The sequence below is a fragment of the Chlorocebus sabaeus genome, chromosome 9 (genome assembly GCF_047675955.1).
Source record: "Chlorocebus sabaeus isolate Y175 chromosome 9, mChlSab1.0.hap1, whole genome shotgun sequence".
In the NCBI taxonomy this organism is placed as follows: domain Eukaryota; kingdom Metazoa; phylum Chordata; class Mammalia; order Primates; family Cercopithecidae; genus Chlorocebus; species Chlorocebus sabaeus.
Window position 1 is genome coordinate 124,909,484 of NC_132912.1, and position 20,632 is coordinate 124,930,115.

Sequence of the window (20,632 nt, forward strand, 5' to 3'; positions counted from 1 at the left end):
ACATGTGGTGGGCCCTTACATCCATTCTTTAGTCTAGTTGGTGGTGCTGCCTTCAAGTCTGGACTTGACTCCTTCACTGCATTTGTGGACTATAGAAAGCATTCTGCTTGTTCAGTGGATAGAAGCCGCAGTGGGGCTCACCTAGGGTGTACATTGTTAGATGCATTGGAGTGGCTTTGTTCTTCCTCATCTTTGTTTGTTTCCCTTGGGTGGTCAGTGGACCAGTGGTACCTCCCCACATTGGTGGTGACCAGCCGGGCAGGGCTTCTGCGCTCTCAGGGCTGGACTCTCAATGGCAGAATCTGGAGAGTTCATGGACTGTCTTTTGGGTTTATTTGAAAAACCAACTTGGAGATCAAAAGAGATAGGACTACATAAAACTCAGACTCCTTGGCCTCTATGAGCCCTGGGATGTTGAGCCACTTCTCCTCTTCCTTCCTCCTTCCTCCATTCTCACCCTGCACTGCAGTCAGACTGTATGGGCCATTCCTTCAGTGGCTCCTTATTTCTCCACTCCAGCCTAGCACATGCTGTTCTCTCTGCCTGGGACACTCACCCTTGTCCCCATCATTTTGTCTTTCAGCTAACTTCTATTCTGTTATGTCACTTTCTCCAGGGAGTCCTCCTTGAACCCTTGGGCCTGGGTCAGTGTTTAAAAATGTAGGTTTTATTATTATTTTGTTATGATTGAGATATGGCGAGGCCAATAGATAAGGAGATAATTGCCTTTGAATAGTTTGTTACAATTCTCAAGAGGAGGGGGCATACCCTGCCACTGGGCACAAGGGCACACAAGGAAGCATTAAGGTTAGGAGACACAAGGGGTGAGGGGAAAACATGGGCAAGAGCCTTTATTGTGGATCCCATGGGAAGAAATGAGGGAGGCAGTGTAATCAGGTTTAGAATGGGTGAGTTTGAATAATTTCAGTGGGTTCTGGGGTATAGGGATTGTCTCTCATCTGGTAGTACTTGACCCTGGGTGATTAGGGCAAGTGGATAGCAGCCCTGAGTTTCACAGCTTGATAAGGGAGGTGGTTGGGGTATAGGCTCTAGCTTAATTGGTTTGTATATGAAAGGCATGCTTGTAGGAGTCCTTTACTAACTCCAGGAATTATTAATAGCTAGCCCTGGGAGGGGCAGTCCCTCCAGAGTGAGCAAGGCCCCAGATGTCAAAGCGTCAGAATGACAAAGCAGGTTAATGCGGTTGATTGCCTCTCCTATGAATTCCCGCAGCTCACTGACTTGACTACACTGTGAGCCTTACAGTGCCGATGTTAAACCTCCAAAAGTAAGGTGCCCAGGCATGGAAGGTGATTTTCAGGGGCAGCTCATGTATGACCTTTTTTAAGTTATGTAGTTATTTTAATGTATATTCCAAATAAACCAGCATACCAAATATGTTACTTCCTTGATAAAATAAATTTACTTTAAAAACATCATAACAAAAACGTTATGTAGAAATGTAAGTCCAGTATTAAAGAACAATTTTACACAAATAACATCAGAGGCTGCGAAGGTAGTGCACATCCTTCTCTTTGTCCCCATTTTATCTCCAGCACCCAATACAATCTTGACACTCAGGCCTTGTCTAAGTGAGTGAAGGAAGCAGCCCTGGGCCGGCTGCGTTGGCATCACCACACTCCAGAACATCTTGGAAAAGAGGATCAACAGTGGATGGAGCAGAGGAGTTGTTTTAGCTGAACTTTTTATGGCAGATGAGAACATTGGAAGCCAGAGCCAAAGAGAGGACTTCCTCAAGGTTCCACAGCAAGTTCATGGCCAGTTCTGACCCAATCTTATTCGTTCTTTCTTTCTTTTTGAGATAGAGTCTGGCTCTGTCACCCAGGCTGGAGTACAATGGCATGATCTCGGCTCACTACAACCTCTACCTCCGGGGTTCAAGTGATTCTCCTGCCTCAGTCTCCTGAGTAGCTGGAATTACAGGCGCACGTCAGCACGCCCAGCTAATTTTTGTATTTTTAGTGGAGACGGGGTTTCACCATGTTGGTCAGGCTGGTCTTGAACCCCTGACCTCAAGAAATCCACCTGCCTCAGTCTCCCAAAGTGCTGGGATTACCTCCACCTCCTGGGTTCAAACGGTTCTCTTGCTTCAACCTCCTGAATAGCTGGGATTACAGGTGCTCACCACCACACCTGTCTAATTTTGTATTTTCAGTAGAGACAGGGTTTCTCCATGTTGGTCAGGCTCGTCTCGAACTCCCAACCTCAGGCGATCTGCCCACCTCAGCCTCCCAAAGTGCTGGGATTACAGGTATGAGCCACTGTGCCCAGCCATGTACTGTCTGTCTTTTGGCTCATGCAAGGCCTCCACCAGGGGCTGGTCTGGAGGCAGCACTCCCAGAGCAACCTGTATCCTGGCTGGGTGCACTGGGGCTCTCAGGCACAGAATCTCCATCTTCCAGGCCCCTGAGGCTCCGGATTTTCTCTTTTTCTCAATAGAGGTGAAGGATGTGTCTAGGGTCGCACAGCTAGCCAGTCAGAACCAGGTCAGAACTGGGTGTTCTTTTCAGTGTACTCCACCACCTCTCCATATGGGTGACTGGATGGAGTGGGCTGAAATGGGCTCTCTGGCAAAGTAATGAGCTCCCCATGCCTAAGTGTGCAGGAAGAAGATGGATTTCCCTTCATAATCCCCCTGGAACTGTGACATAGGAGATTTTGGCATAATGGGGTTCCAGCTAAGGGCAGTGCTCAGTGAGGTTTGATGTCTGAGTCACTGAAGACCTTTGCTCTTTGGATTTCCAGCTCATTGACTGCTTCATAGGCTGGGCCCAAGGGGCTCAGTTACTGACACCCCCAGGAAAGAGCTCTCAGGGAAACATGCTGGAGGCTATTTCCATTTATTTGTATTTGCTGTCTTTGACTTTGGGCAATAGCTCAGCTCCTGGGAGATCTGTGGGGGATGTATATGTTGAGAGTTCTGGGGGTGAGCTGAAGGCCTCGGATCCTTGAGCCGGACCCTGCAGAAAGCGATGGATTCAGCCAAGGCCAGGATTCTGCCTGGGGACTGCTGGGAGCGTGGCATCCTGGGACGCTTCCCCAGAGTGGCCACTAGAGGGAGCCCGCTCTCAACTGCACCCCAGAAGTGATACCTGGAGGGCATCCCTAGGTTGGCCCATGATGGAGCAGATGTGATATAAAACTGGTCCAGGGTAATGTCTTTCAAACTTGTTAATTGAAATCTTACATGGGGCCCTACATTCCAGGGACAGTTAGCAGGGAAAAGTTTGGGGTGGAGGGGAAGGAGCAGTGTAGAGGGAAGAAATCTGTCTGTTTGTACACAGACTTCTGTTCAGCCCGTCTCCGCCCCCATGTTCTTGGCACTGGGCTAGGAGGGAAGCCATGGACCAGACCTGAGGGGGAGTGGAGAGCAACACAATGATCAGGGAAGAGAGAAGGTGCGCAGCGGCTGTGTATGCATACCCGTGCGTGGGTGCCCAGATGAGCCTCTGTCATTGCTCCAGGAGGGAGCTCAGCCTGAGGGGTGGGTTGTACCTCCAGCTGCCGCATGTCCAGCAGAAGGGGCTGGTTACCCTAGTCCCCATCTGCCTCTGCATCAAGAAGCACAGCATCCATGGTGAAAGCCCGTCTCTACTAAAAATACAAAAATTAGCTGAGTGTGGTGGCAGGCGCCTGTAATCCCAGCTACTGGGGAGGCTGAGGCAGGATAAATGCTTGAACCCGGGAGGCGGAAGTTGCATTGAGCCGAGATTGCACCATTGCACTTCAGCCTAGGGGACACGAGTGAGACTTCTCAAAAAAACCAAAACCAAAAACAGAAACAAAGCACAGTGTTGCCATTAACAGTCATGCACAAAAATGCAGAAGAAAATGTCTAATACTTAGCAAATAACTCAGGTTAAAGAGTAAGTACAGTAGGACCGCATTGTCAAAAATGTGTGTATACATACAAAATGTTGATGTACTATTAATGATGCTGAATTTGGTTGTGGAATCCAAATGATTTTTATTGTTAAAAATTTTTGCCTCTGAATTTGTGCCTATAAATGCATTGCATTTGTAACAGGAAAATAAACTAACAACAAGTGTTTGTTTTTCAAGCCTGAGAGAGGCCCACACCTGGCTCAGGAGTGCAGCCTCTGCCTCTGGCTCCTGAGGCCCCTGCAGCAGCTGTTAGAGGCCTGCTTCCTGTCTGGTGCTGGCCCTGAGGGTCTAGGGATGGTGGGCAGACCCTGAACTGGGGCTCCTAACCCCCCTCCCCAAGACATGCCAGTGTCTTTGGCCCCTTGTCGCCTACATTATTCTCCCACCGGTTTTCTTATTGTGCACGTCCCTCCCTACCTCCTGATCGCCAGAAGCTACACTGAGAGGTGAGCAGCAGTGGATTCCTTTGGACCCCACCTCAAATCCTGACTGCAACACCAGCTGCTGCTGCTTCTACTAAACACCAGAAACCTGACAATCAGCTGTTTCCCCAACCAGGTGGCCGTTGCTGGGATCAGTTGTATACTACCATGAAACCTCCTGTCATCTCGCTCCCAAACCCGAAATCCAGTGCACAACCAAGAGACATTGCTCTAAGCTGAAGTGCACCTCTGGAAGCTACTAGAACAGCCAAAAGATGCTCTTAACACACATGCATACATGGATGCAATTGCAAATGAGGACATAGGCAGGTGGGTACAAACACCAGGGCCATGTTCATACCCAAACACAGAAGCAGACATACCTATGCATACATAATCACATGTGCACACGTATGCATGTGGCACTCAAGCATGTGCACAGGCAGAGTGGTGGTTACGGACTAGTACATCCAATTACCCAATTCTAGAGATGTTTATAGAGCACTTTCTAAAGTCCAAGTTTGGTTGCTGGGCTCTGGGGATGCAGAGATGGGTAAGCCACTCACAGAACATTCCACAGTGATCAGCTTCTCTGCAAAGCAGAATACGGTGTTGGGAGGGGTAGAATCACAGGATTTGAGGGCTGAGGGGGAGATAAATTTAGGGGCACCTCCCATTCATAGAGTATTTCATAGTTTCTAGATCACAGCCACAGGAGACAGCACAGCTACCTTCCTGTTTTACTTTAGGATGTATGTGACCTAGGAGAGGCTGGCATCGGGTCTTACAGGCTGTACTGTCTCTGGGTTCCTGTTACTGTAACTAGGGATTTCTGTGATCCCTGGGGTGGTGGTCCAGGCCTCTGATGGACCCATGGTGACCCATGTGGCCCTGACCCATGTGGCCTCTACCTCCCCATCCCCTAGTTCAAGTCATGGGCTTCACAGGCCATGTTGCTGAGGACACTGCAAGATTGTACTCAGGGCCGGGCGCGGTGACTCACACCTGTAATCTCAGCACTTTGGGAGGTCGAGGTGGGCGGATCACCTGAGGAGTTTGAGACCAGCCTGGCCAACATGGTGAAACCCCGACTCTACTAAAAATACAAAAATTAGCCTGATGTGGTGGCGGGCACCTGTCATCCTAGCTATTCAGGAGGCTGAGGGAAGAGAATTTCTTGAACCCAGTGAACCTAAGAGGCGGAGGTTGCAGTGAGCCAAGATCACACCACTGCACTCCAGCCTGAGCGATAGAGCGAGACTCCATCTCAAAACAAAACAAAACAAACAGAAAAACCCAAACGTCTTCACTCTGGATGCCAGCTTGAAGGCTCTTGGTCTTGTCCTTGACTTTTAGGCAGTCCTTAGTTCCCAGAGAAAGCAGCATTAAAAATCATAATCAACAAAGTACCTCATTAGGCATAGCTTTTAATAATGCAGAACCCTCAATTTTTATTGAAATATTTTTGTCAGAACCCAGAAAACACTAGAAATAGAGCACCCCAGAATGCCAGAGCTGGGAGGGATCTGAGAAGTTTCCAGTCTAATCTCCTCCTTTTACAGATGAAGCCTGAGGATTTGGGGGTTGACTCTCATTGAGGCTCTGTCCTGGGTTGCCCCAGGAGGAACAGGAATGGAGGCACTTGGCACCCACATTGGTCTCTGAGATGCCATCACTCATATCTTCTCCTCATCAGCCAGGGCCTTGGACACAGCCCCAGCCTGAACTGAAACCCAGCCCTGGAACAGGAAGTGCTTGGAACCTTCCCTGCTGTTGCCATGGTGCTCACAACCACCCAGGAAACCAAAGGCAAGCTCCCCCTGTCAAAGCACTTTGGCCCATAAGAAGAAAAGGGTGAGCCCCAGATGTGATGAGCACTCCCGGGCTTCAGGCTCAGAAGGCGCCCAGCCCCCAGCTCTCCTGTAACTCAGAGGCCAGTGTGATGTGAGTTCCTCCACTCAGCAAGCTCCTGCTGTGAACACGCCTGTGGTGGGCAAGAGGGCTTGAGAACGGTAAGTACGATGGGTACTTTTCAGCCACTTCAGAGACCAAGAAGGGTGTCTTAGGGACAGGTGCTGCTTAGACTTGGGTCCTTCTGGTCTACTTGGCAGGGAGGGAGTTTGGGGAATCAGAAGGGGTCTGGGAGCCAAGAGACCATTGTAGGTAGCTCCTGCCCACCCACAGGGACCTCGGCACAGGCTCTCAAAACACATGAAGGGGCAGATGGCCTGGTGGGATGAAAAAAGAACACATTTCCAGGCTGTTGAGATGTCCCTGGATTTGAAGATCAGCTAAAAAAGTTCTTAGATATTGATCTAAGAAAGCAGGAGCTTTGGGTCACTGAGTGCCATTCCCAGCCTCCCTCTGTCTGTAACTGAAGCGGTGCTCCGTGGGCATAGCGAGTCCTGTGTGGGGTTTATTCTGTGCTGACCAGGTCTGCTTCAGAATGGAACCCTCTTCTCTCTTCTCAGATTCCTTTAGGCCACGTTGAGGATTCGGGGGTCTATGTCTGGGGCAGTGGGAAGCTGGTGAAGGGTTTTAAGCTGAGGAGTTCATCATCCTGGCTCCTGTGAGGTAAAAGGATCAGAAAAGCATGTATGTGTTACCTGAGGTAGGAGAAGCCTCCTCACGCAAGGTGGAAACTCAGCCATCAAGGAAAACACACATTGCTCTAAACCCAAGTATACCTCAAAAGCTACTTGAACAGACAAAGATGCTCTTAACACACATGCATACATGGATGCAATAGCAAATGAGGACACCGGCAGGTGGGTACAAACACCAGGGCCACGTTTATATCCAGACACGTTTCTTTTTCTTTCTTTCTTTCTTTCTTTTTTTTTTTCCTTGAGACAGAGTTTCACTCTTGTTGCCCAGGCTGGAGTGCAATGGTGCGAGTTTGGCTCACTGCAACCTCCACCTCCCAAGTTAAAGTGATTCTCCTGCCTCAGCCTCCCAAGTAGCTGTGATTACAGGCATGCGCCACCACGCCCAGCTAATTTTGTATTTTTAGTAGAGACAAGGTTTCATCGTGTTGGTTAGGCTGGTCTTGAACTCCTGACCTCAGGTGATCCATCTGCCTCGGCCTCCCAAAGTGCTGGGATTACAGGCATGAGCCACTGGGCCTGGCCCCCAGATATGTTTTCAAATTAGAGATTGGCAAGGGAAATACACACACACACACACACACACACACACACACACACACACGAACGACATATTTTCATACCTAATGAAACAATTTGTTTACCATAAACAAAGTCAAAAGACAAATGATACACTTCTGCAACATGTATGACAGACACCATGTTAGTGTCCCCAGTACATAGAGAACTCCTTAAAAAATGCTCAGGAAACTACAGTAACCCAGTAGAAAAATGCGGAAAGCCGATGATTAGGCAGTTTTCAGAAAAGAAAAATTAAAGGGCCAATAAATAGATAAAAGAATGCTCAACCCCACTGGTAGCCAGGAAAGTTCAAATTAAAATAAGAATCTGAAACCATCCGACACTCACCAGCTTGGCAAAAATAAATATGATGATAGCACCTAGTACTGGAGATGTGAAAAAACAACAACACTTATAAATTGGTGATAGGAATGTTAATTGCTGCAATTTTGGGGCAAATGAATTGGTATTAACTATTTCAATTGAAGATACAGATCTCTGACATAACTATACCACTTGGAAGACTATTTCATAGAAATAAAAATAGTAACACAAAGATATACACATACACACACATACAGATCGAGATATAGGTAACATGTATAGATATATGCATACACACATGTATGCAAACTGCCATAATAATGTGTATGCATATTGTTTCCATTGTTCTTATTATGGGAATAAAATGTAGGAAATAATCTCAATGACTTGACAGATGAATATTTTAATAAGTAATGATGCATTCACTGTATGAAATATTATGGAGCCAGGCACAGTGGCTCATGCCTATAATCCTGGTACTCTGGGAGGCCAAGGAAGGAGGATTGCTTGATATCAGGAGTTCAAGACAAGTCTGGGCAATATAGATCAGTCTGGGCAATGCTGGCTCTAGAAAAATTAAAAAATTAGCCAGGTGTGGTAGTGGACGCCTGTAGTCCCAGCTACTGGGGAGGCTGAAGTGGGAGAATCACTTGAGCCCAGCAGATTTGAGGCTGCAGTGAGCCTTTATCATACCACTGCACTCCAGCCTGGGCAACGGAGCAAGACCCTGTCTCAAAAATAGAAAAAGTAGTATTATGCAGCTATGTTAAATTTTTCTTTCCTGTCATTGTATCAGTTCGCTTGTTACAACAAGCATATATTATTAATACTTTTGCAATTAAAAAGTCCAATTAAGGCAATTAAAAGGCAAAGAAAAGCCTGTCTGCCCAAGTGGAATGGAAATTCTATGAGATAAGGATCATGTGCATTTTGCTCACTGCTGTCTCTCAGAAATGGCTAACACCTCTTTCCATACGGTGACTGCACAGGAAATGCTTGTTGGTGAATGGATGAACATAGCCATGACTGTGATGCAGGTGAAGTGCTGTTTGGGGAGCAAAGGGGAGCTCAACTGAGGTTCTTGGTCATCAAGTGCCATGGCTTCTGCTGGTTTTACCAGCTCGCCCACTTCTTCTCTTCTCTGATGTTGCTTTAGGGAACTACCCAGTCACCAGTGCACATTCTTCTTGGGAGAATTAGTCAAGGTGTCTGCCCTCAGGGGCCAAAGAGTGGGCCCCTGAGCTAAGCCAGGCCAGCTGGGGCCTCTTGCTGAGAATCTGGATTGAACAGAACCCTGCATAGATGGACTGTGGGAGAGCCGACTCATGCTAGAGGCAGCACCTGACAACAACAGCCACCAACTGCTGGCGCGTGCCACCCAGGCCCCTGCAGCTGCTTCCTGTTCTTTCCCAGAAAGTTCTCCAGTTTCCTTTTGAGTCTATGAGACCCTCCTCTCATCACCATCCTTCCAATCTATCTTAACCTCCCCCTAACTCCGTAATCAAATGGGTTTCTGTTGCTTGTAACCCAACTGCCCTGATAATGTTTAGAGATAGCTGGAAAGTCCTTCCACTCATCCTCTTTCATGACCTGTAAGCCAGGGTGACCATCAGTCTACAGGACGCCAGGGCAGCCCTGGCCTACAGCCATTGTCTAGGCCTAATCATTAATATCATCCCTTTAGTCCCCTGGTCTGAATGATCAATTATGTGATCAGCCTACTTATAGCTATCTTTCGGTCTTCCTCACTTTGGCAGAGGATTATCTTCTGTTTTGCTTGATCTGAGCCACTTTCCCAGAACAACAGCAGAGATCTATCTGTCTACTCATCTGCTTACAAAAAAACTAACAAACAAAAAACGGCAAAAACAAGATATTCTCTTGATTGATAAAAAACCCACATTCAAGGCTTATTCATTATCGTTCCTGTGGCAAAATATAGATTCTTTAGGCCAATCTCCTCCATAATATTTTGAAAAGTATGGAAAATTTCACCTTTACCTCTTTTGTCTTCTAGGTTGCTTATCTTTTCTCTCCTGTGTAATCTCCACTTTCATTCACAATAATGTCGAACACGGTAAGTAGATCAGTTTCTCAAGAAGGTAGGTGATGAGAAGAAGCACTTGGTTATGGTCATTTTGACAAATTTCCACAAGGAGCTGGGTCCTGCACCACTGAGGACAAGCGTTATTGGCTGACTTGGCTGGAAAGAGTGCGTCCAGGCAGCGGGCCGTCCAGAGAGCAGGCTTGTGGTCTGCGCTGGCGATGTTTTACTTCTCACGTGACAGCAGCACTATATCTAGACTCAGATTCCACAGTTTTTAATCATCCACCACCTTCGAGGCACTATACTAAGGCATATTTCCCAAACTTTATTCTACTTTATACTTTTTACAACATTGGAAACAAGATGATATCCCCACAATCCCCACCACCGCCATCCTCACCATCATTGTCATGATGACCATTACTGTCACCACCACCACCCGTTATTCCCATTTTACACATGAGACCTGACAGCCTCAGAATGTTACATATTCTCAAGGTCACACAACTAGAAAGTAGCAATAACAAGATTTGAACTCAGATGCTCTAGTCCATGGCCCATGGTCTCGCCACATCTCCATTGGTGCCCTGGTTGGCTTGGGATCAATGACATCCATTCCTGTGGGTCCTTCCTGGTGCTTTTTTCCTTGCTAGGTTGCTTTGGGCCTTCAGTCTAAGGTTTACATCCATGCTGGGTATTGTCCTTCTGTTTTATGTAAATTGCTGAATTTCTCCTGGAACCTCAAGAAAATGTCTAAGTAAAAGCCCCTGCCCAAAGACTCAGCAGTTCTGCTCCTGGGTATATAACCAAAATAATAAAAAGACAGGTGTTCAAACAAAAACTTGTCCATGAATACTCACAGCACACTTCACAATAGCCAAAAGGTATAAACAACCCAAGTGTTCATCAACTGATGAAGGAATAAGCAATATGTGGAATATTCACACAATGGAATATTATTCAGCCTTAAAGAGGAATGAAGTATCAATACATGGATGAACCTTGAAAACATTATGTTATGTGAAAGATGCCATCCACAAAAGGCCACATATTGTGTGATTCCACTTCTATGCAATACCCAGAACAGGTTTAACATAAAGTATAAAACATAAAACATAACATAAAACATAAAATCAGAACATAGGGGCTAATCTTAGAAAGCAGATTAGTGGTTGTCAGGGGCTGGGGATGTGGGGACAGGGAGTGACAGTTTAATAGGTATGGAATTTCTTTTGGGGGTTATGAAAATGTTCTGGAATTAGGTAGTGGTAATGATTGCATAACATTGTAAATGTACTAAATGCCACCAAATTGTACACTGTAAAATAGATAAAATTTTATGTTTTGTATATTTTACCACCATTAAAAAAATTTCCTTGCCCAATATCTCCACAGTTTAATATCTCTCTGTATGATAAGTTAGGATAAGTACTCAAAGGACAGTACTCAAAGCATAATACTATCCCTGCTTGTGGATTCTTCAGAGAGCTACCTGCAAAAAACAGTGTTTCTCCCTGACCTCTTGCCCTCTGGCACCTCTTGTCTTAGATCCTAAATTTCAAATTACTTTGTAGCTTGAGATCTTTGATCTATGGAATACAGTGTCTTTACCTTGAGATGTCTCGTGAGAAATATTAGCCATGTTCAAAAATTAACCAGCACTGTAAAATTTGTCTTGATTTCCTTCCTGCTGTACAATTTGGAAAATCTGGCATTTATGTGAAGTTAGAAAAAAAGATGTCTTCTCTTTCTTTGATTACCAAGCAGCACAAAGCTCGGCTGGAACGCCGGATCGCTGGCTCAACCAACAGGTGGCGTTTCCCCAAACAGCCTTTTACTGGGGACCTGCTCTCACTTTCCCAGATGTTCAAGGCTCTGAACATAGACTTTGAGGAAGCTCTGAGGAACCCAGACAGGTAGGGAGACTTAAAGATTTGTGGGAAGGAATGGCCTATCATTCCTGGGAGGGGAGGTGCCTGATGACCGGCCCACTCTGATTGGCTGGAGTGGCTGATGACTGGGCCACTCTGAGTGGCTGGAGTGGCTGTCAAGGGCACATCTGCCAGGAAGGCTCCCTCTGGAGCCAGCTTTCGGCACCGACAGGGTCATAAGTGACTACTACCTCTGAGAATGTGGGTGGTGACAAAAGGGCAGAGAAAGAATGAATTTTTTTTTTTTTTTTTTTTTTTTTACAATTTTTCTTCACATTGGGAACTTTGAACCCAAACAGGATTCTGAGTTTATCACCCAGGAACCAACTGGTTTTTTGACAAACAAAACTTAGTTAGTCCTGGTTCAGTGTTTAGACAGCTTGTGAATGTCCATTTTCACCCAATCAACTGATCCTCTCTCAATCTCATAGTATTCCGAGCAGCAGGCTAGACCTTCACTTCCCCATGTGATGAGTTCTCTCTTGCCTCTCCTGGAAACAGAGCCGGACCCTTGCCTTAGTCTGTTTCTGTTACTGTAAAGAAATACCTGAGGATCAGAAATTTATAAAGAAAAGAGGTTTATTTGGCTCAAGGTTCTGCAGGCTGTATAAGAAGCATGGCGCCAGCATCTGCTCAGCTTCTGGTGAGGGCCACAGGCTGCTTGTACTCATGGCAGAAGGCGAAGAGGAGCCGAGGGTGCAGAGATCACATGGCAAGTGAGGAAGCAGGAGAGAGGAGAGAGGGGAGGTCCCAGGCTTTTGTTAATAACCAGCTCTTGTGGGAACTAAGAGAGTGAGAACTCTCACCCCTGAGGGATGGTATTAATCTATTCATGAGGGATCTGCCCTTATGACAAAAATACCTCTCATTAGGCCCCACCTCCAACATTGGGGGTTAATTTTTTTTTTTTTTTTTTTCTGAGACGGAGTCTCGCTCTGTCGCCCAGGCTGGAGTGCAGTGATGTGATCTCAGCTCACTGCAAGCCCCGCCTCCTGGGTTTACGCCATTCTCCTGCCTCAGCCTCCAAAGTAGCTGGGACTACAGGCACCCGCCACCTTGCCCGGCTAGTTTTTTGTGCTTTTTAGTAGAGACGGGATTTCACCGTGTTAGCCAGGATGATCTCGATCTCCTGACCTCGTGATCCGCCCGTCTCGGCCTCCCAAAGTGCTGGGATTACAGGCTTGAGCCACCACGCCCGGCTGGGGATCAAATTTCTACACGAGGTTTGGAGGAAACAAATATGCAATTTGTACCACCCCTATTGCAGAAGGCACACCTCGTTGCCCTGGTGCCGTGGACCTGGCTTGATGCTACTACCATCCCTAGGCTGGCAGCATCTGTCTTGTGAGCTCACAGCCAAATTGAAGTGAGCATGGACTGTACTCCTAGGGCAGCACCTGGCACAGAAGAACTGCCTGCTCAATCTTTGTTCAGCGAGTAGCCAAATCTTCCCTCTCTAGAGCCACTGGCCAACCCTGTTCTGTTGCGGAGTTCCTTAGTGCCAGGGCTAGGCCAGGGATGCAGGTGCTGGAGCTAGGCCTAGGAATACAGACAAAGTGATCCCAAAAGCTGATGAGAGGGTCTGGGCAGCAGGAACTAAGTCCCTAGGAGTTACTGAGCTAAACTGGAGGCAGTGGCCTGAGGGGTGGGGTGCAGAAATGGCATTTGGTGCTGGGCATTTGGACTGTTAACAGCAGTCTATCAACAGCGTTGGAATCCCCACTTCTTCACTTACTAGTTCTGTGACCTTTAGTCAGTGGCTAACCCTCTTTGGGCCTCAGTTTCCTCATCTCTAAAATGGTTATATAGCACGTTCTTTAAGATGAAGAGTCATCTTGAGGATTGAATGAAGCCATCTATTGAAAATGCCTAGCACTTTTTCCGGCAAATAGTAGATGCTTAGTAAACAGAATTATTTTCTTTATTGCCTGAGCAGCATTTTAGTAATTAATCCCGGTTATTTCATCTTGGGGTGTCTTAGCTCTGTGCTCTGCCAGTCAACACCTCCTTTATTTCACTCTGCCTCCTTGCACCTTCCCCAGTTCCTTCCACCAGGACAACACCTTCCTCTAGCACAACAGGGGCAGAGGAGCCGGTCTTCCAGGGAGAAGCTTTTACACATCTGGCCCTTTGCTTTGTGATGTTGGGAAGCTGCATGTCCAGAGGCGACAGATACTCTCAGGGGTTCTGGGCAAGTCTACAGCCATGCATCTGTGCTTAGCTGATCCAGGATCGGTTCTGCCAGGGCACTTGGGCTCTGTTCCGTGAGCCTCTTGTCCTCCTCCTGAGACAGTGGGCTAGCCTTGGCACAGACTTATCATGGTGACAGCAGAGGGCACAAGGGTAAGCCCAGGAGCACATGTGACTTTCAAACCTTCCACCATTTCACATCCACTAGGCCCCGTGAACTGAGGCAAGTCACGTGGCCAAACTCCCAGTCAAGGGACAGAAAACACACTCCATTTCCTTATGGAGAGAAATTTTGCAATATGGAGGTAAAAGGTTTGGACAGAGGGAGGGATGAAGAATTGAAGTCACTGGTGCAGTCTACTGAGTGTGGGAGAAACTGATGTGCTGTAATAAACCAAACGTGTCTGGGCATGGTGGCTCATACTTGTCATCCTAGTGCTTTGGGAGGCCAAGGTGGGAGGATAGCTTGAGGCCAGGAATTTGAGACCAGCCTGGGGCAACATGGTGAGACCCCGTCTTTACAAAAAATTTTAAAATTAGCCAGGGATGGTGGCGTGGACCTGTAGTCCCAGCTACCTGGGAGATTGAGGTGGGCGGATCACTTGAGCCAAGGAGATAGAGGCTGTATGAAGTGAGCTATGATTGTGCCGTTTCACTCCAGCCTGGGAGAGACAGCGAGATTTGTCTCTAAAAATAAAAAAATAAAAAAAAAAAGAGAAAGACACACACACACACACACACACACACACCCCTTTATTTGTCTTCACAATAGGAATTTCTTCTATGTGATTATGAGAAACTTCTTAGAAAGAAAAAAGGTTGTGTTTAATTTAGATAATAACATGAAAGGCTTTTTCCTGGTAACTCTTGTGAACCTTCAGGGATCAGGCAACTCTCAGATGGCAAACTCCACTGTCAGTAAGGGCCTGGAATGCTCCATGAAACATACATTTTGTCCCCCAAAGCACTGCATGACTGTTTCTGCCCCACCTGGCAAGCTGTGTTCATGTCATGGATGGTGTCATTGCTGCTTTTCCCACCTGGGGGTGCTGTCTGCTTGGACAGGAGCTGGACCAATCTGTATTTCTTGAGTTATGGAAAGGGTCATTCATGGTAGAAAGCTGAGGGAGCAGGCTCCCAGTTTCCTGTCTATTTTGGGTATGTAATTGTGCCCAGCTGGCCAGCACTTCCTTCAGCCGTGTCTGTGGGTTTTCATGATGCAGGGAGTTCCTGGTCAGCCACTCAGAGGAGCTGATCTTCAGGCTGCTGGTCTTCTTGCCTTGGACATTTTGCAGGCTCTGCAGCACTGAGTGTGGGAGAGGAGGCTGAGAGGAGGAAATGTTAACTTCCTTGCAAGCACCCTAATCTTTTCGTGCCTTAGTTTATGTGCAAATCGGGGATGCTGTCTTACAGGGTTGCTGTGAGAATTACATGATATAATTCATGTAAGGAGCTTAGAAAAGTGTATGGCACATATACACTCAATGCATATGTGTCAAGTGTGTCCCTGGGGTCCACTGGCTTGTATGGATGCGTGCTGTCATGGAAACCCAGAGATCCAGCGCGGGAGGTGTGACTCAGGCCAGACTGGGGAGGGCACCCCCACCCCACGAAGGCTTAGGGGACTGTGGCTCTAGGAAAGGCCCGGAGCCCTCCCCGTCCCCAGCTGGGGAAGCTGCCTGGTGGTTTTCTCCCTTTCTGCCCGCAATGCCAAGTCCATTCAAGGGTGGGAGGAGGTCATGCTTAAGAGGTGAGGATGGGAAGAAGGGACCCCTATATTTTTATTTTATTTTATTTTTAACCAGAGAGCAGTTCTGGGATAGTGGGACTAGAGACCAGTGACCCACGTTATAGAGGTATTAACCTAAATAACAAACAGAGAGGAGAGGAAGACTCTCTAAAAGTAGTTGATGTTTATTCCGGAACAGGCATTGCAATGGAATACCAGTGCCACCGTAAACTACGTGCGTTTTCAGGGAAGTAAAGGAAAACAAAGGTTTGTTTGTTTTGTTTTGAGACATGGTCTTGCTTTGTTGCCCAGGCTGGAGTGTAGTAGTGCAATCACAGCTCACTGCAGCCTCAACCTCCCAGACTCAATTGATCCTCCTGCTTCAGCCTCCCAAGTAGCTGGGACCACAGACATGGCCACCACATGCTAAATTTTTTATTTAATATTTTGTACAGATGGGGGTCTCTCTATGTTGCCCAGGCTGGTCTCGAACTCCCGGGCTCCAGCGATGCTCCTGCCTCAGCCTTCCAAAGTGTTGGGATTACAGGCATGAGCCACCATGCCTGGCAAAACAAAGGTTTTTAAAGGAAAAGTGAGGAGGATTACATCATTGCTCTGAGATAATTATTCCTGGCTACCAGGATCCATAACAAGGGTGACACCAGTTTGAGCTGCTAGGCAGATGTCCTGGCAGTACTTTTTTGTGTGTGAGGTTACGATGGCCTTTGTGTGCAGTTGGAGGTTTTGCAGAGTCTTTTGTGATAGTTCTTATTATCAGGCATTCGTGTGTGAGAATTCTCCCTTCCTGGACTTCCCCACCTCTATTTGTTGGGTGGATTTTTTTTTTTTTTTTTTTTTTTTGAGACGGAGTCTCGCTCAGTCGCCCAGGTTGGAGTGCAGTGGCGCCATCTCAGCTCACTGCAAACTCCGCCTCCCGGGTTCATACCATTCTCCTGCCTCAGCCTCCCAAGTAGCTGGGACTACAGGCGCCCGCTGCCACATCCGGCTAATTTTTTGCATTCTTTTAGTAGAGACGGGGTTTGACCGTGTTAGTCAGGGTGGTCTCGATCTCCTGACCTCGTGATCCGCCCGCCTCAGCCTCCCAAAGTGCTGCGATTACAGATGTGAGCCACTGTGCCCGGCCGTTTTGTTTTTTAAAAGAGATTTAGAGACGCGGTCTTGCCCAGTTGCCCAGGCTAGAACGCAATGGCTATTCACAGGCACGATCACAGCTCACTACAGCCTCGAACTCCTGGGCCGAAGTGATCCTCCTGCCTCAGCCTTGCGTGTACCTGGGACTACAGGAGCATGATACCATGCCAGGCTCTGTCAAGGTTTTTAAGGCATCATAACTCCATTGTTATTTTGACACCTTTCACAGAGACAATGAAAGAGAGAATGTTAACCGAAGGCAAGTCCGTGCCAGGCATTCCAAACATTCACTCTTTCACTCTTCCCTTCCTCTGAGACCAAGAGGCAGAAAATGGAAGAACTGGGGTCCAGCCCCAGGTCTATGTCACTCTTTGTAATTCATCAAATTGGCATTTTGACCTTTGGATAGTTTGCTCCAGGAAGTCCGTATGTCCATGAGAAACTTACTTCCCCTTCTTCCCCTTCTGCCTTTCTCCATCATGGTCATGACTTGGGGACATGAGCTCCAGCCTAACAGCACGTTCCCAGCATCCCCGCACCAGGCGTTGCAATGGGAGTTCACCTTGGACCACTTAGTCCCAAACAGTGAGACAACTCACAGATGCCATGTGTTCCGTTCACTTTTCCAGTGATCCTAAAATGCACTGCAGCCCTTGGGAATGGCAGAGCCTACGTGATGGTTGGTATATCTTGACAAGCAGCCCTCACACCCAGGAGAAGGCAGTGTCTTCACCTCTGTTTCCTGGCATCCCTTGGCTCAGCTGACGACACTGATGTTTGTGAGGGTAGTTGAGTTCATGGACCTTGCGCCATATTTTCCAAAGTTCATGGCTCCATTTTGAGATCACGGTCTGAACTCTTGACTCTGGCCAGCTCTTTCCAGACGTGTCACCCAAGCCATGAGGAGGATCGAGGGAGGAAGCGAGGGTGGCTTGGGTCAGATCTCCACTGCTCCTGTTGAATAAGCAAGTCCAGCTCCCACTGCCTGCCTTAGGCTGAGTCATTGGCAGCCACCCTCCCCCCTTGGACAGGGCAGCACGTAGTTGGTAATATTCTGGACACGGGCTCCCACCCAGGCTTCCTGCATGCACCCTGGCCCACGGGGTCTCCTGGGATTGTTGGAGACAGCATGGTAAAGTTGACACTGCATGACACAGACCAGCTGTGGTCACAAATGTCTCTTGGCTGGCTGGCTTTCTGGGATGACTGTCTTTAAGCTGTGAATATGTGACTCAAATTTTGTTTCACTTCCTGGCTTAGCATGATGAGTCCATGGTGTTTATCTATGTGGTCATGGATTCATTTAATGAATATTTGCTGAGCACCTGCGTGATGGCTTGTGCCAGGGCCATAGCAGTAAACACATGCCCAATCTGTCTCGCAGAGGATACACAAGTAAACGGGCAGCCACAAGACACTCCAGAAGGAGTTTTAAGGGGGAAATCCCAGGACGGACAGGGGGAAAGCCACTGGCCCAGCATCCCCAGAGAAAGCAGCAATGAAGCTCATTCTGAAGAATGAGTAGGAGCTTAGCAAGGGGAAAGGCAAGGAGGAGAGCATTTGGGAGAGGGAGTAGTGCATGCAAGAGACGAAAGCAGCAGTTGGCAGGTCCAGGTGCAGGCTGCTGAGAAGGGCTGGAGTGGGGACTGTTGAGGGACCAGGCTGCAGAAACATGCAGGAGCTGGTTAGCCATGCTAAGGAGTTTGGACTTTCCCCCAAGAGCAATGGGGAAACACTGGAGGATTCTCAGCAGGAGAGAGACAAGACCAAATTTGCATTTTGTGGGAGGCAGGCATCCGAGCAGAGCAGGGTTGGAGGCTGGGAGACTGTGGCAGTGACTGAAGGGAGATCGTAGGGGCTTGGAGGAAGGCGATAGCAAGAACAGCAAAGAGAGATGGACAAATTCAAAATATCTAGGCAAGTGATGAGATGTAACAACACCCGGCATGCTGGCTTGGGCAACTGCAGGCTGGTGGTGCCATTTCCTGAAATGAGAATCTGAGTGAGCAGGGTAGGATTTGAGGTAGATGCTAAGTTTAGTTTTTGGACACACTGAGAGTGGGACCTGTGTGACCTCTAAACAAAATCGTTGGTGAATTAACATCCTAGAAATGAGCAGAAACCTCTATTCTTTTCTCCTAGCAGATATTACTGAGTGTCTACTATATGCCAGATAATGTTTTAGACACTGAATAAAGTGTCATTCAGGCAGCCAAGTACGACCTCAAATACCCCCTCAGTAAGCCCTACCCACAAACTGAAAACAGGAATCAGCATTATAAGCCAGCTATCAGAAAGGCTACAGTTTTTCAGATCAGCAGACAAATGGTGACCTGAGGAAACTCTTCCACAGGGCGAGATATGAGTAGCTTGATCAATGGGTGCTTTAAGGAAGTTTATGCTAGAATAATGCATGTTGTAGTTGGAGAAAAATGTCAGTATTAACTCCTGGATTTTATGTTTGCATTTCCCCTTGAGGTTATACATTTCACAAATTCAGAAGTTTTTCTGTGAGAATTTCAAGAACAAGGACATCCAAAGTGCGGAAGCAGGTGAGTTTGTGTTCTCCGTGGATTCAGTCAGAATGCTGCTGACTTCAGGGGCATCTTGTGGTCTTTACGGAAGAAAACAAGCCCATAAGCCAGGGCACTAGTCCATACGTTGCGATTCTTATCCACTTCCTAGTGTCTGAGAAATAATAGGTGCCCTGTAAATATTTGTCAAATGTGCAGTGAGTGAAACCAAGCTTGGTAAACACATTTTCATATGCTCCTCGCCGTGATAAAGACAAACATGTTGGTGTCAATAAATAGCTCACACCTGTAATCCCAGCAGGGAGGCCCAGGCGAGTGAATCACTTGAGGTCAGGAGTTTGAGACCAGCCTGGCTAACATGGTAAAACCCCATCTCTACTAAAAATACAAAAATTAGCTAGGCGTGGTGGCACGCACATGTAATCCCAGCTACTCAGGACGCTGAGGCAGGAGAATCACTTACCCCAGAAAGAGGAGGTTGGAGGTTGCAGTAAGCTCTAGCCTGGGTGACAGAGCAAGACTCCATCTCAAAAAAAAAAAGAAAAAAAAAAGTAGTCTTTGTATTGAAAGACTAAACGGAATGCAGCAAGCATAAAGCAGCTGTTCTTCATCTCTTTGGGCTCTAACCAGTTGTGACTTGGACGTTCACAGCTGCACTTGTTCAAGAGGACTTTTCTGAGGCAGGATCAAGAATCAGGATAGGTTCTGCTTTTTTTTTTTTTTTTTTTTTGGATAAAGCCTACTGCGTGGTGTGGCTGCCTGAGATCAGAGCCAGCCTCCTTTCCAAAGAGAGGCTAACAAATTCTTTTCTCACCTTCAACTCTGAACAGGAGAAGTAGTCTGAGACCATCTCCTGGCATGAGAGAAAGAGCTCTGGATTGATTAGTGATGGCTGCCATGCATTGGCCATCCTGAAAGTGGAAATTGACATCCAGTGAGTGAATATGTTGTATCCACAATTCTGCCCCTGCCTATAATCACCCTAATGGGCTGAGACTTTTTCTAACTCAACATAACCAGTCCACCTAAGGCGATGTAATATTTGAGATGCAAACCCCCTGAACCCCAGCACCAAACAATATCATAATATTGGTGAATAACAATAATAATAACAGGAAGAAGAATCAGGTACCCAAGGTCACACTGTGAAACTAATGGCAAAACCAAGAAATATGTAGATGGGGCTAGTGGCCCTTCAGGTCCTGTCTGGCACTCAGATTGAGGGTTTTA

At 47.2% G+C, this 20,632-nt stretch overlaps 1 protein-coding gene across 16 annotated transcripts in view; it reads left to right on the forward strand.

Moving 5' to 3' along the window:
- The window catches only part of BTBD16 (BTB domain containing 16), an 82,590-nt gene that overhangs the window by 7,374 nt on the left and 54,584 nt on the right, over positions 1–20,632 (forward strand). For 10 of the 16 annotated variants that reach the window (XM_073019431.1, XM_073019419.1, XM_073019420.1 and 7 more), the window contains 5 exons: positions 4,465–4,658; positions 6,025–6,340; positions 9,837–9,896; positions 11,631–11,782; positions 19,347–19,420. In XM_073019431.1, the coding sequence (XP_072875532.1) occupies positions 9,885–9,896; positions 11,631–11,782; positions 19,347–19,420 (238 nt within the window). In that variant the 5' untranslated portion in view covers positions 4,465–4,658; positions 6,025–6,340; positions 9,837–9,884. Of the gene's footprint in view, positions 1–4,464; positions 4,659–6,024; positions 6,341–6,799; positions 6,903–9,836; positions 9,897–11,630; positions 11,783–19,346; positions 19,421–20,632 lie in introns of all 16 variants that reach the window. The other 6 variants (XM_073019424.1, XM_073019425.1, XM_073019426.1 and 3 more) reach the window with 4 other exon arrangements.